This window comes from Mobula birostris, chromosome 2, assembly GCF_030028105.1.
Source record: "Mobula birostris isolate sMobBir1 chromosome 2, sMobBir1.hap1, whole genome shotgun sequence".
Classification (NCBI taxonomy): Eukaryota; Metazoa; Chordata; class Chondrichthyes; order Myliobatiformes; family Myliobatidae; genus Mobula; species Mobula birostris.
In genome coordinates, this window is record NC_092371.1 from 51,041,927 (window position 1) to 51,057,539 (window position 15,613).

Here is a 15,613-nt window from a genome sequence, read left to right on the forward strand (position 1 = left end):
GATTTTCCATAGGATCCTTTGTTCTACCACAGCCTCCAGTGTGTCCAATTCAACTCCTATAGCAGTCAGCCTTTCTAATAAGTTTATTGAGCCTGCTGGCATCACCTGTCTTGTTGCCATTGCCCCAAAACATCACCGCATAGAAGATTGTACTGGCGACAACAGGCAGATAGAACTTGTGAAGGAGAGGCCTTCTCATCTCTGTACACAGCTATGGCATGTATGACCACAAAGTAAAATTTTCCATTCTTTACCTTTGAAGAATGTGAGGAATTTGGAAATTTGTATACAGCAGGCACCCGTTTTTGATCACCAGCTTAGATGACGATTCATTCCAGTACCATCGACATCATCTCTAATTGTTAATGCCAAACAAGTAGCCATTAGTGATATGACAATTCTTGTTGCAAATTAGTCATGTCAAAGAACATAAAAATATCAAGTGAAGGATAATAAAGAATAAACTTAATTATTCTTTACCCCCTCACCTGGTTTCTTCACCCTTTCTACTCCTGATGAAGGGTCTTGGCCTGAAACATCGACTCTTTATTCCTCTCTAAGAATATATTTCATATGCTTTGCTGTTGCAAGACCTTCCAAGTATAAAAAAGGGAAAAAAATTCTGAGGACCCAATTAAAATCATGCTATGGTTACAATAGAACCTTTCTTTCAAATATTGCCACAGAACTTTTCAAATCTACCTCAGGGCATGGATATCTTGCTATATCTCAAATAACAACGTACTATTTCCACTGCAAAGACAAATAATCTAAGGCTTTAGAATAGGGCTTGAGCTCACAGCCTTCTGACTTGTGAGTTCAGGAACCAAGCAGGGAATGACAAATGAATGCTTTTGGTACATTTTCAGTAACTTTTACTCATCTTGTTTTCAAGCGTTATATAATAAATAACAATTACAATGTTTAAATTATCCAATACATTGAACAGATAAAGAACAAAATGACCAAAGAACAATACATTAAGATGAATCGTGGGATCCATGACAGCAAAGATCTTCCAGAAGAATACTTGTCTTCCATTTATGATGAGATTGCAGGGAAGAAAATTACACTGAAAGAAACAAAGGAGCTTTCAATGACACCAAGATCCACAAAGCCAAGTGAGTCAGACTACAGTAGTTTTGAGAGACTCTTAGTGAATATGGTGGCATTACACATTTCAGTTGGTCTACATAGACAATTGTATATTGTTGTCATTAAAAACTTGAAAATATTTATCGTGATTCTAAGATGATGACCCATATGCTCTGAATAGATCTGCTTTCAGTGAAGCTTTTCTTCTTTTGTGTGCTGTATTACATGTGCTTTGGAGAAAGTCTTGACTTATTTCCTTCCATTTCCAATTTTCTGTAAAATTGAAGACCTTGTTATTTCAAAATCAAGATATTGGCCACACAAACCGATAAAACACAAACAGGTTTGCTGTTGTTTCAGCTATTGAAGATCTTTACATTTGAGTGTGCATTTATTAATTGGGCATTATTAAAATATTAATCAAGTTATTCAGATTACATAAAATTTCTTTTTTTCATAAATTACCTTTCATTATTCCCTAAATACAAGAGTCTCAGTATGTAGATAGATATAATTGCAAACCTCTTAGGAGAAATGAAAGCTTTGTCTCTTGAGTTTTGGAAAGTATCAAATAGGTTAGTTATTCTTGAATATGTATGTTTACCATTGCATACATGGAATGTATTGAAAAATTGCAAACTAGTTCAGTAATACTGCAGGTAAGTTATCTATTGCATTTCCATTACTCAATACTGGCACAGCAAATGTTTGCTAAAAATTGCAGTCATTCTGTTTGCATCAGACATAATTCAATGCAGGGATTCAAATAGCATGAGTTTTAAATTTTAGAAACATAGAAAACCTACAGCACAATACAGGCCCTTCGGCCCACAGAGCTGTGCCGGACATGTCCTTACCTGAGCAATTACCTAGGGTTACCCATTACCCTCTATTTTTCTGAGCTCCATATACCTGTATGGGAGTCTCTTAAAAGACCCTATCGTACCTGCCTCCACCACCATCGCCGGCAGCCCATTCCACACACTCACCACTCTCTGTGTTAATAAAAAAAAACAACTTTACCCTGATATCTCCTCTGTACCTACTTCCAAGCACCTTAAAACTGTACCCTCTCGTGCTAGCCGTTTCAGCCCTGGGAAAAAGCCTCTGACTATCCACATGATCAATGCCTCTCATCATCTTGTACACCTCTGTCAGTTCACCTCTCATCCTCCATCGCTCCAAGGAGAAAAGACCAAGTTCACTCAACCTATTCTCATAAGGCATGCTCCCCATTTCAGGCAACATCGTTGTAAATCTCCTCTGCACCCTTTCTATGGTTTCCACATCCTTCCTATATTGAGGTGACCAGAACTGAGGACAGTACTCCAAGTGGGGTCTGACCAGGGTCCTATATAGCTGTAACATTACCTCTCAGCTCCTAAACTCAATCCCACGATTGATGAAGGCCAATGCACTGTGTGCTTTCTTAACCACAGAGTCAACTTGTTCAACAGCTTTGAGTGTCTTATGGACTCGGACCCTAAGATCCCTCTGATCCTCCACACTACCAAGAGCCTCACCATTAATACTATATTCTGTCATCATATTTGACCTGCCAGAATGAACCACCTCATACTTATCCTGGTTGAACTCCATCTGCCACTTCTCAGCCCATTTTTGCTTCCTATCAATGTCCTGCTGTAACCTCTGACAGCCCTCCACACTATCTGCAACACCTCCAACCTTTGTGTCATCAGCAAATTTATTAATTTCCCTCCACTTCTTCATCCAGGTCATTTATAAAAATCACAATGAGTAGGGGTCCCAGAACAGATCCCCGAGGCACACCACCGGTGACCAACCTCCATGCAGAATATGACCCATCTACAACCACCCTTTGCCTTCTGTGGGCAAGCCAGTTCTGGATCCACAAAGCAATTTCTCCTTGGATCTCATGCCTCCTTACTTTCTCAGTAAGCCTTGCATGGGGTACCTTGTCAAATGCTTTGCTGAAATCCGTATACACTACACCTACTGCTCTACTGTCATCAATGTGTTTAGTCACATCCTCAAAAAATCCAGTCAGGCTCGTAAGGCATGATCTGCCTTTCACAAAGCTATGTTGACTATTCTAATTATATTATGCTTCTCCAAATGTTCATAAATCCTGACTCTCAGGATCTTCTCCATCAACATACCAACCACTGAAGTAAGACTCACTGGTGTAAGATTTCCTGGGCTTTCTCTACTCCCTTTCTTAAATAACGGAACAATATTTGCAGCCCTTCAATCGTCCAAAACCTCTCACGTCCCCATTGATGATGCAAAGAGGATCAGCAGTCTCCTCCCTCGCCTCCCACAGTTACCTGGGGTACATCTCGTCCAGTCCCGGTGACTTATCCAACTTGATGCTTTCCAAAAGCTTCTGTAAGTCCTCTTTCTTAATATGTACATGCTCAAGCTTTTCAGTCCGTTGCAATCACCATCCCTACAATCACCAAGATCCTTTTCCACAGTGAATACTGAAGCGAAGTACTCAGTAAGTACCTCTGCTACCTTCTCTGGTTCCGTACACACTTTTCCACTGTCACACTTGATTGGTCCTATTCTCTCACATCGTATCCTGTTGCTCTTAACATACTTGTAGAATGCCTTGGGGTTTTCCTTAATCCTGTCTGCCAAGGCCTTCTCATGGCCCCTTCTGGCTCTCCTAATTTCTTTCTTGAGCTTCTTTCTGCTAGCCTTATAATATTCTAGCGCTCTATCATTACATAGCTTTTTGCACCTTTTGTAAGCTCTTCTTTTCTTGACTAGATTAACAACATTCTTTGTACACCACGGTTCCTGGACCCTACCATCCCTTCCGTCTCATTGGAACGTACGTTTGCAGAACTTCACGCAAATATCCCCTGAATATTTGCCACATTTCTTTCGTACTTTTCCCTGAGAACATCTGTTTCCAATTTATGCTTCCAAGTTCCTGCCTGATAGCCTCATATTTCCCCTTACTCCAATTAAACACTTTCCTAACTTGTCTGTTCCAATGCTATGGTAAAGGAGATGAAGTTGTGATCACTATCTCCAAAATGCTTTCCCACTAAGAGATCTGACACCTGACCAGATTCATTTCCCCATACCAGATCAAGTACAGCTTCTCCTCTTGTAGGCTTATCTACATATTGTGTCAAGAAACCTTCTTGAACACACCTAACAAATTCCATCCCATCTGCACCCCTCGCTCTAGGGAGATGCCAGTCGATACTTGGGAAATTTAGATCTCCCACCACGACAACCCTGTTGTTATTACACCTTTCCAAAATCTGTCTCCCTATCTGCTCCTCAATGTCCCTGTTACTATTGGGTGGTCTATATATATATATATATTCAAATAAATAAAACACCCAGTCGAGTTATTGACCCCCTCCTGTTCCTAAAATAGCTAAAATAATTTTAGTTAATTATTGGTTGATCCCTTTTTGGAGTAATGCCTTATAAGACCATAAGGTGCAAGAGCAGAATTAGGCCATTTGGCCCATCAAGTCTGTTCCACCATTTCATCGTTACTGATCCATTTTCCCTCTCAGCCCCAGTCTCATATGTTTTCCCCATATCCCTTCACGCTCTGACTAATCAAGTATCTGTCAACCTCTGCCTTAAATATACCCAATGACATGGGTTAACTTTAATTGATATTAAAATAATAGGTGCTGATTTCTATCAACATTTGTATTTCTAGGTACAGAGAAACAGAGAAGGCTACTGTATAATCTTGAGATGGAGCAAATGGCAAAAACAGCAAAGGTGTTGATGGAAGCAGTAAGCCATGCACAGGCACCGTTTACCAGTGCAACACATCTTGAGCATGTCAGACCAATGTTTAAAGTAAGCTGTGGACCAAATGTAGAATTATATTTTTCCCATTGAAATCACTGCTGGGAATAACTCTAGAGTGATTCAATTTCCTAAGTGTTAACTGACTATTGATGGTTTACAAGCAATTCCAGAAAAGCTCATAACTAGCAATATAGAATATATGTTGCATTTTCAGTGTATTTTGTTAAGTAGTTGAGTGACTGTTTGAATCTTAAGTTGCTTGCCTGGTAACTTTTGTTCAGGGGTATATTTTAGAGAGGGACAATGCTGACATCTTTGTCTGATATCTTAAAATTGTGAAAAATTCAAGATAGAACCACTTAAAATCCACATTGTGACCAGATAGTTCAATAATAAGCCCAGATGAATTATTGCCTTCTTCCTCTGGGGAAAAATCTTAAAAGAAAGCTGTCTTTATTTTGACGAATAAGCTCTTTTGGGCAGGCAGCCGGGTACAGGTATCGATTTTAACCAATGTTCGAATGACAAACCCTGCCATCTTCATCAGGGATAATGCCTGGGCATGTCTAGTTCGGTGGTATATACACCCCCGTCCATCCCTCCGATTGGTTAGTCCTCATCCAGTCAGGTTTCTGCTGTCCCACCTCGTTTACAATCTAATTCCAGTTCTTACTTGGAGCGAGACCTTCATCTTTGTTAAACTTCTTTTCTCTAGTTTTATTTCAATGACTTCCTTCACCAGACAGGTCCAAAAGCCATTGGCATGGCACAGTAGTTTTGTGCGATCAAAGCCAATCCTATGGCCATTGTAGAGATTGTTTTTCACTTTGACATGAAGGAGTTTTTGTGTTGATAAGTGTCAAAAGAGCCAAATTAAATCCACTGTGATTCACTGTTATAGAACAATAAAACATGAAAACTTCCAAGGAGGGTGAATACTTCTTATAAGCGCCCTATGTGGCATGAAGAAGTAATTATAATTAAGTAGATTAAACTGAAATAATTAAAAGTATTTTGCTCTCAGCACTTCTCACTTTTATAATTCCTAATCAAATCAGTGTGATTGGGGTTCTAGCTAGGCGTAACCTGCAGGATTCAAGTAGCCACATAGCATTAAATTATGTATGGTACTCTGTAGCTATTTCATAAAATATATTGTTCTGCAATAACTTGTAATCATGTTGTTTCAGTTTGAAATGCCTTGTTATGAGTTGGTGAATTAGAAATTATGAAGTATAGTAAATTCTGAAGGTCTAAATATTTTCTATTTGCAGTTGGCATGGACACCATTATTAGCAGCTTTCAGTGTTGGATTACAAGACTGTGATGATTCTGAAGTAGCTTTTCTTTGCTTGGAAGGCATTCGTTGTGCAATTAGAATAGCCTGTATTTTTGGGATGCAGGTATGTTTTTGCATGCCAGGTGCTTGATTTCTATTTCACTCACGCTCATTCTTTGGATTTTGTGCATAATTTTAACCAATGTTTTCAGAACATTTTTGCATGTATTTCTTCCAAGAGTGTCACATTTGAATTTTCAGGATTATTTATGACACATTTTAACACAATCGGGTCTGGACATAAGCTCAGGTTGTGCAGCAGATGAGGATCTTTGACAAGTTGTTATTGAAGTGATAATGTGTGGTGAGAGCAATGCAATGGAATAGATTGTTGATTTCTATGTATATTCAGAAAGAAATCCTAAAGTTGAGGACGATGGCAATTGAATGTGCAGCTGACAATGTAAGGGAGAAGTGGTATGAAGGAATGAGAAATGTTTACATTATCAGCAACCCTGATTTTGGTTTGTTAGAGTTAAAGAGAAATAAAACTCACAAACGGATCCTTTGGCCCAACTTGTCCGTTCAGCTAATAGGCCCATATCCCTCTAACTGTTTCCTATCCACATGTTGCTGTTCTTTTCTGCGAGTGAGGGGGTTGGGGGGTGTTGTGTGTAGAGGGTTGTTGATTGTTTTTGTTGCAGGCGAGGGGAGGATTTTAGTGTCTGCGAGTTATGTTTCTTTTTCTTGCCAGCTGGGAGGTACTTGATGTCTTTTCTTTCACCACCACCCATGGTCTTTCTGTATTTCATGGCTTTCTGGAGTAGACAAGTATCGAAGTTGTATTATACATGCATACTTTGACAATAAAATGAACTTTCGAACTTTTATCCAAGTACCTATTTTCATGTTATTGTTGTTATTGTATCTACCTCAACCATTTCCTCTGACAGCCTCTTCCATGTACACACCATTTTCTTGCATGAAGAAGTTGCCCCAAAGGTCCCTTTTAAATATTTTCCCTCTCATTTTAAGCCTATGCCCTGTAGTTTTGATTTTCTTTTCCTGGAAAAAGTCTGTAGAGCTGGAGAAGATTGGGAGGGTTAAAGGTACGGAGGGATTCAAACATAAATCTAGAATTCTTTTGGAATTTGGGTAAGCAGTCTTGGTCAGCACAAGTGCAAGCTAAACTCCATTTGTGGCATGGGATTCTAATTGTTTTGGATGCATTTGAGTTGGTGGAGAATGGAATAAAGGAGAGGTTGGCCATCGTATTGATATAATGTAGTCTAGAGCTTACAGAAGCTTATATGTATGTTTCAACAATAGCAGTATGGTAGAATAGGTGGTTTAGATCCAGACTACATTACCTCAATGGCGATAGATGGGTAAACGTGTGGAGTAAAAACTGGACTGAACCAGATAGTTTTTCATTTGGAGACCTTCAGCTGGAAGTGGTTTGATTTACTGACTGAAGAGGCAAGGACTGATGACATGCTGAGTTATTTTTTCCATTGACGTGGAACAGATGTTTTATGAATGTAAATATACTTTAATTGATTTTGCACCTCTAACTTAATATTCAGTCTAAAATAAAATTATCCACTCAATTACTTTTGTAGATTGAGAGAGATGCCTATGTTCAAGCTCTGGCCCGTTTTACTTTATTAACAGCAAGCTCCGGCATCACAGAAATGAAGCAAAAAAACATAGATACTATAAAGACTCTCATTACCGTGGCGCACACTGATGGTAACTATCTTGGAAATTCCTGGCATGAGGTAAATGTTGTGAGGTTCTGCTTTTTTCTTTAAATTAGTTTGATCTGTTGTTTATAGTCATTTAGTGAACAAAAATAAAGCTTCATACGGAGAAATTTCACCTATAATCTTATAGAGTCATAGAAGAGTACAGCACAGAAACAGGCTATTTGGCCCATCTAGTCTATGCCAAACCATTAAAGCTGCCTGCTCTGGTCGACGTACGTTGGGACCATAGCCCTCTATAATCCTACCATCCATGTACCTATCCAGGCTTCTCTTAAACGCTGAAATCAAGCTCACATGCAGCACTTATGCTGGCAGCTCATTCCACACTCTCACAACCCTCCAAGTGAAGAAGTTTCCCCTCGTGTTCCCCTTAAACTTTTTGCTTTCACCCTTAACCCTTGACCTCTGGTTGTAATCCCGCCCAGTCTCGGTGGCAAAAATCTGCCTGCATTTCCCTATCTATACCCTTCATAGTTTTGTATACCTCTATCAAATCTCCCCTCAATCTTCTACGTTCCAAGCAATAAAGTCCTAACCTATTCAATCTTTCCTTATAACTCAGGTCCTCCCGTACCGGCAGCATCCTTGTAAATTTTCTCTGTACTCTTTCAACTTTATTTACATCTTTTCTGTAGATTAGTGACCAAATCAGCACACAGTGTTCCAAACTAGGCCTCATTAATGTCTTGTACAACTTTAACATAATATCTCATCTCCTGTATTCAGTACTTTGATTTATGAAGGCCAATGTTCCAAAAGCTGTATTTGCGATCCTATCTACCTGTGACAGAACTTTCAATGAATTATGGACCCCTATTCCCAGATCCCTTTGTTCTATCACACTCCATAGTGCCCGACCGTTCACTGTGCAAGTCCTGCCATGGTTGGTCCACCCAAGTGCAACACCTAGCACTTGTCTGCATTAAATTCCATGTGCCACGTTTCAGCGAATTTTTCCACCTGGTCTAGATCCTGCTGCAACCTGTGATTGTTTTCCTTGCTGTCCATTACACCCCAAATCTTGGTGTCATCTGCAAATTTGATGATCCAGTTAACTACGTTATCATCCAAATTGTTGATATAGATGACAATTAACAAGAACCATTCCCTGCGGCACTCCACTTGTCACAGGCCTCCAATTGGGGAGGTAGTCATCTACTACCACTTTCTGGCTTTTCTCACAAAGCCAATGTCTAATCCGGTTTACTACCTTAGCTTGAATCCTGAGCAACTGAACCTTCTTGACCAACCTCATGTGCAGGACCTTGTGTTTATTTCAAATTCATAAAATAAACTCCAGACTTGTTCTTATCCCACGTCCATTCATATGATTGACAACAGTGAAATAACTGGGCTTGAATTTTATTAAATGCATACTTGAACTCTGTTCAACCTGCCTTTTACAATTCATCCAGCTGCTGATAATACCACCTGGATAAAACTGTCACGAAATGCTACACTTTTTATAAAGATCCAATTTAAATGACCAAACTAGCCTACTCAGTTGTTATCTTGAAAATGACATGAGGTGAAAATCTTGATCTCCTCAATGTAGACTTCCCCCTTAGTCACATTTGCCAGATTGTTTATCTTAGAAACTTAGTGCAGTATTTTTTAAAGTGCGCAATTGTGAGAAATTTCACATATGAAGCTTGATCATTGTTTTGCCTGCCTACAACAGGCAATTCAACACAGGTACATCTATCAATAAAAGGAGAGTTTCAGGAGCAAAAATGCTTTTGGAAAATGGAAATAGAATTTTGATCTCATATGAAATATTAGACAATGAGTTGATTGGTCTTCATTGGTGTAATGAGGAATTAAGAGATCTTTGATGTAAAAAGGTGTGTTGAAGCAATGGAAAATCTGGAATTCAGATTCACTGGAATGATGAAATGATGAGAACATTCAATTGATAAAATAAAGTTGTAATTGTGTTCAGAGCAAATTAAATTTTAAGTTTTGAAAAGGGTTACAAAAGTTTAAAACCAAAATAGTGCGAATAGAAACAAGAAGTGCCATAAAAACTGAAGTTATAAAGCCTTCTAAGTTGGTGCAATGGCTATTTAATATTCAGGTAATTGTTTTAATTTGGATATTAAACTTGCAAGTGCTGGAAATCTGAAATGAAAACAAAATACTGGAAGCACTCAGCAGATTAGATAGCATGTATGAAAAGAGAAAATAAAGATCCTTTGTCAAAATTTGGGAAGAAAAATAATTTTAAATGATCAAGAAGGTGAAAGAGGGTAGATAGAATCAAGGGTATGTGTTTGAATGAGAACTTGTGCCTTGAGGATAAGCAGTTAATTAAATCATCCAGTTTGTAAATTGTTTCAGGCTGTTGGAGAGAACACAATTCAAAAACTGAAATGCAGAGCTATTGTAATTGCCCAGCAGGCTCGTGGAAAGGGTAAAATCAGAGATAATCTTAAAGATGAAGAGTCAACAATAGAACAATCTGTAATATTGAATGTCAGACAGACTTACTTTGCTTTATCCTTCCCTCCCTGTCCATCTTTGCAATACGAAACTAGCTTTTTCTTGAATTTAGCTTCAGTTATCACATCTGCTGTCATAAACATATTCCAAATAATCATTTGCATGAACTACTGCCATCTGCACATCTTATTAATGTTTAATAGCTTGACAATGAGTAAGAAACTTGAACCTCATTAGTGTCCAAGATTTCCTGTGTTACTGAATTTCAGTGTTATGAGATTTAAATTGTCTATCACCAAGCAAATATATGGGAGTCATCAAGCACTAAGCCTTAACAGTTGTCTACGTGACAAATTGTTCGTTCTTAAATCGAGACAATTGTAATCATTTCACAGCCACCTGCATCTGAGTTCTTGAATGGATTTCAAACTTCAAGGAGTGATCAAGTCATTTAGTATCTCCTGAAAATAACGAGGCGATTGACAAAAGCTTAATTGTACTTTTGAAATGAAAAAAAACAAATCAGTAATCAGTCTGTTACAGATCTCAAATGACCATGAACATAATGTTAAGAATATAGATCATTCAACAGTGAAAGTCTTGCCTTTGACCTGCATCACTAAAACCATGATATTAAAAAGTAAGAATATAAAAATCCTACAATGTAACCTTACTTTTCTTTTGCTTTAGTAATACTGCCTTGATGTTTACTTTTACTGTATCAAGTACTCTTTGATCTGAATAGCCCATCATTATCATTGTCATTGATTTAACCTCTTGCTCCTTTGGTGTTCAGAGTACACAGTTTATTATGAATAAACTTTTCTCTGGCTTCCAGCCAATTCTTAATGGTTTCAAATGCAAAATGTTATCTTTAAAATAAAATTATTCAATCAGTTTGAAGTATTTTGTTGTTTCCTTTGTTTTTGCAGTTATTACTTAGTAATCTTATGTCTGGTATTTTTAGTGCTGCCGCAAAACAACAAAATTCATATCATATAAGACTAATAATAAACCTAATTTTGCAATGCAACTTTTTTCCCCCAATCTTTTTGTTTTTAGATCCTGAAATGCATTAGCCAACTGGAGCTGGCACAGCTAATAGGTACAGGAGTAAAGACCAAATATATTTCTGGCTCTATGCGCTCTAAAGATGGGCTCACTGGAAGTTCTGGAACTGGAGGAGAAGAATTCTTTGGACTGAGTAAATTATATTTTACCAATAGTGAAATAACTGTATAGATGCTTCAAATGCTTACAAATTCCTGATGAACCGCAAATGGAGATTGTAGGCTTAATGCTTTAAAGTGTTGCAGGGGTATAAATTGTAATTTTTGTTTCAGGTTATGTTTAGATTAAAGTTAGTGAAAACCAATGAAATACTGTAGGAGGGTTGATCTCTTTCCAATTCAACAAAATGGACCTTCTAGCTATTAAAGTAAGAAATGCAATCATCCTTCGTGATGAAGAGGTTAAATTATTTGAGTCTATCATTGGTAGTCCAAAGATAGCAGTAATTGGATGAGATTGTAAGTCTATATTTAGAACCGTTGAAATAATATCAAAAATATCTTTCCAATATTTCTCCAACAAGGGACATGACCAAAACATGTGAGTTAGAGAAGCAATCTCAGACTGGCATCTGTCACATATTGGATTAATATAAGAGTAATAACGAGATAGTTTATCTTTGGACATATGAGCCCTGTGAACTACTTTAAACTGTATCAACCTATGCTTAGCACATACAGAGGATGAATTCACCAACTGAAGAATTTTTTCCCATTTTTCAGTCAACCCTCCTACAGTATTTTTTCCCATTTTTCAGTCAACCCTTCTACAGTATTTCATTGGTTTTCATTGGACATATGAGCCCTGTGAACTACTTTAAACTGTATCAACCTATGCTTAGCACATACAGAGGATGAATTCACCAACTGAAGAATTTTTTCCCATTTTTCAGTCAACCCTCCTACAGTATTTTTTCCCATTTTTCAGTCAACCCTTCTACAGTATTTCATTGGTTTTCATTGGACATATGAGCCCTGTGAACTACTTTAAACTGTATCAACCTATGCTTAGCACATACAGAGGATGAATTCACCAACTACAGTATTTTTTCCCATTTTTCAGTCAACCCTCCTACAGTATTTTTTCCCATTTTTCAGTCAACCCTCCTACAGTATTTCATTGGTTTTCACAAAGTATGATGTGTCTGAATCTGGAGAAAATTAGAAGTGCAGTTTATGACCCTTCTATTAAGTTTGAAAAAATTTGGAGGCCATTTATTCAGCATTTTCATTTGATCATTTCCAAACTTGTTTTATTTCTCTGTACTGTTGTTGGAGGGGAATGGAATCGTCGACGCTGAGGTTTTCTTCTTTTCCATTTTTAAGTTGTTAGTTTTGCCCAAGTCTTTTAGTTCAGTTTAGTTGTTTTTTTTTCTTTTGGGATGGGTTTTTTTTTCTCTTTTTTTGTCTTTTTTCTTTTTTTTTGCTTTATATTATCCGTGATCAGTTCTACATGTATGGGAGTTTTGGTAATTTCCACTATTTGGTTTTGCAATTACTCTTTTTTTTTAAATGTAATAATACATCTCATATTATCTGTATTATTGTTATGTTTTGTTTCTATATTTTGAAATTAATAAAAAGATTGAAAAAGAAAAGATTAAAGTTAGAATACCCTAATTTCAATTTTGAATAAAACTATTAACTTGCATGGTTTCATTGCATGATCACAGAGTTAGATTAATTTTGGGCGCACCTTACACCGTTAGTATTTAATGTTAGATGTAAGAAATCATGATGGCCCTGTATTGCTCAGAGAAAGTTCTCTTGGAAACTTACACAAGAATTTGCACACTGAGAAACCCAGGACTGTCTGTCAAATGTACAGTTTGATATTGCTGACCAATACGTTGTAGATCTGCAAATTTCTGCCAAGATCTGCATTGATTTAAGTCTGCATTGTTTAGGTATGGTACATTTCATTTCATATTCAACAGAACAATTAATGCAATATATTAATAAGGAATTATTGTCAAAATTTGATCCTTGAGTGACATACTTGTCATACAATGAAATGCACTTTGCTGTAAATGACAAATGACAAGCTTTATGGTTAATATACAGCTTTTGGTTAGGGAAAAGTTGATCGGAAATAAGTTGCTTAGAATATAAAAACATACCAAGCCTGAGAACGAGGAATTAGAAAATAGTCAATTTTTGCCTTTCTCTGATGTGTTTAGATTCAGGTTAGTTTATTGTCAAGTGCATCAGGGTGCAATGAAATTCTATTCTCATGGGTAGCTCACAAAGTACACAGTATACTTTGTAATAATAAATACACAGCAAATGCAAAACAGTAGAATGGTGCAAGGACTGTAGTGCAATCATAAATAGTGCAAAGAGCAGTGCAAAAGTGACAATGATGAAATAACTGAGAGAAGTAGAATTAACAGTCTAATTAAGTGAATTATAATTAAGAGTAATGGTGATTCTTGTTTTCCTTTTTCTTTTGGCTTCCAGGTACCTTTGGCGCTGCAGAAAAAAAGCAGATAGCCAGTATTCAGGAGTCTGTGGGAGAGACCAGCTCACAGAGTGTTGTAGTTGCTGTGGACCGGTAAAGGAATCATTAATTAAAGTGATTTAAATTTTTGATGCAGAGATGTCTTACAGTGGTCCTCCAAAATGTTTAATGGGTCATTTTTGTTGTTATCTAGTTAAATTGCTGTTTGCAAGTGAAATCAGAAAATTTGTTAATGTGGAGCAGAGAGCAAATTTGTAAATCTGGCGGGAACGAAGGATGTTGGGAATGACGAGGGTGTAGCGCTGCAGGTGGGATGTGGGACAGGTGGCAGTGAAGGAGTCCCGGGACAGGAGATGATACAAGTCAGGCACACCTACCCTGAGACACCATTGGTTTATTGATCATTACAGAATATCTCTCTGGTGCTTCCTGCTCCCTCCCCCCTCCATTTTTTCCCCCAACCATGATTTCCCTTGTCCCTGCCCCCTTCCCACTCCCAGTTCACAATAGAGACCCATATCAAAATCAGGTTTATCATCACTCACAGATGTCCTGAAATTTGCATTTTTTGCAGCAGCAGCAGCAGTACAGTGCAATACAAAAAATTACTACTGTGCACAACTCTTAGCCACTCTAGCTATATATACATGCCTATGACTTTTGTGCAGTACTGTACTTCTGACAGACATTTGAAATTTAAAAATTATTTTAAGTTCATTACTTTAAAAATTCAAAATAGATAAAGAATTAAAAATAATTGAAAATATATATAGTACTACCAAATCATGAAAAATAACTTAATTCAAGCAATTAATTTTGATTGCCGTACCCCATTGGTCAGTGAACTCCTTCAAATAGATGATACTGTATTGTGAATTCTGGCCCTCCCTGGTATGAAGGTGACAAGCAAACGTGTATTTGGCATTCCACTCTATGTCACCACTACTAGACAAAATGTCAAATCTAGTGGCATAATAGAATGGCAGGTGCACTCTCATTTAACCAACAAAAAGTCTCATACATTTATAGTGCGAGACTTCAAATGCACTGCACATAAAACTACTGATGGCAGACTAACCATGACTACAAGATGGTTTTTTAGAGCAGCTTATGCTTGAGTCTACTCTGGGGAAGGCCATTTTAGATTGTGTGTTGTGTAATAAACCAGATTTTATTAGGGAACTTAAGGTAAAGGAACCCTTGGGAGACTGTGATCATAATATGAATGAATTAATACTGTAATTTGAGAGGGAGAAGCATAAGTCAGATGTGCCAGTATTGCAGTCGGTTAAACGGAATTGCAAAGGCATAAGGGAGGAGCTTGCCCAGATGGATTGGAGGAGGATGCTGGTGGAGATGAAGGCAGAGTAGAGGTGGCTGAAGTTTCTGGGAATAATACACAAAGCACAAGATAGATATGTCCCACAGAAGTTGTTCTCAAATGGCAGGGATAGGTAACCATGGCTGACAAGGGAAGTTAGGGACTGCATAAAAGCCAGGGAAGGGGCATATAATGTAGCAAAAGTGATTGGGAAGCTTTTAAAATTGAACAAAAGGCAACTAAAAAGTCATAAGGGAAAAGATTAAATATGAGGGCACACTAGCCAATGATATAAAGCAGGATACTAAAAGATTTTTCAGTTATATAAAGAGTAAAAGGGAGGTGAGAGTTGATATTGGACCACTGCAAAATGATACTGGTAATGGGGGACAAAGAAAT

The 15,613-nt window shown here is 37.6% G+C and overlaps 1 protein-coding gene across 2 annotated transcripts in view; it reads left to right on the top strand.

The window, feature by feature from the left end:
• LOC140186428 (brefeldin A-inhibited guanine nucleotide-exchange protein 2-like) overlaps nucleotides 1–15,613 on the top strand; it is a 146,686-nt gene that overhangs the window by 86,054 nt on the left and 45,019 nt on the right. For both annotated transcript variants that reach the window (XM_072240701.1, XM_072240708.1), the window contains 6 exons: nucleotides 950–1,121; nucleotides 4,775–4,920; nucleotides 6,147–6,275; nucleotides 7,774–7,932; nucleotides 11,425–11,566; nucleotides 13,893–13,986. In XM_072240701.1, coding sequence (XP_072096802.1) covers nucleotides 950–1,121; nucleotides 4,775–4,920; nucleotides 6,147–6,275; nucleotides 7,774–7,932; nucleotides 11,425–11,566; nucleotides 13,893–13,986 — 842 coding nt within the window. The remainder of the gene's footprint in view (nucleotides 1–949; nucleotides 1,122–4,774; nucleotides 4,921–6,146; nucleotides 6,276–7,773; nucleotides 7,933–11,424; nucleotides 11,567–13,892; nucleotides 13,987–15,613) is intronic.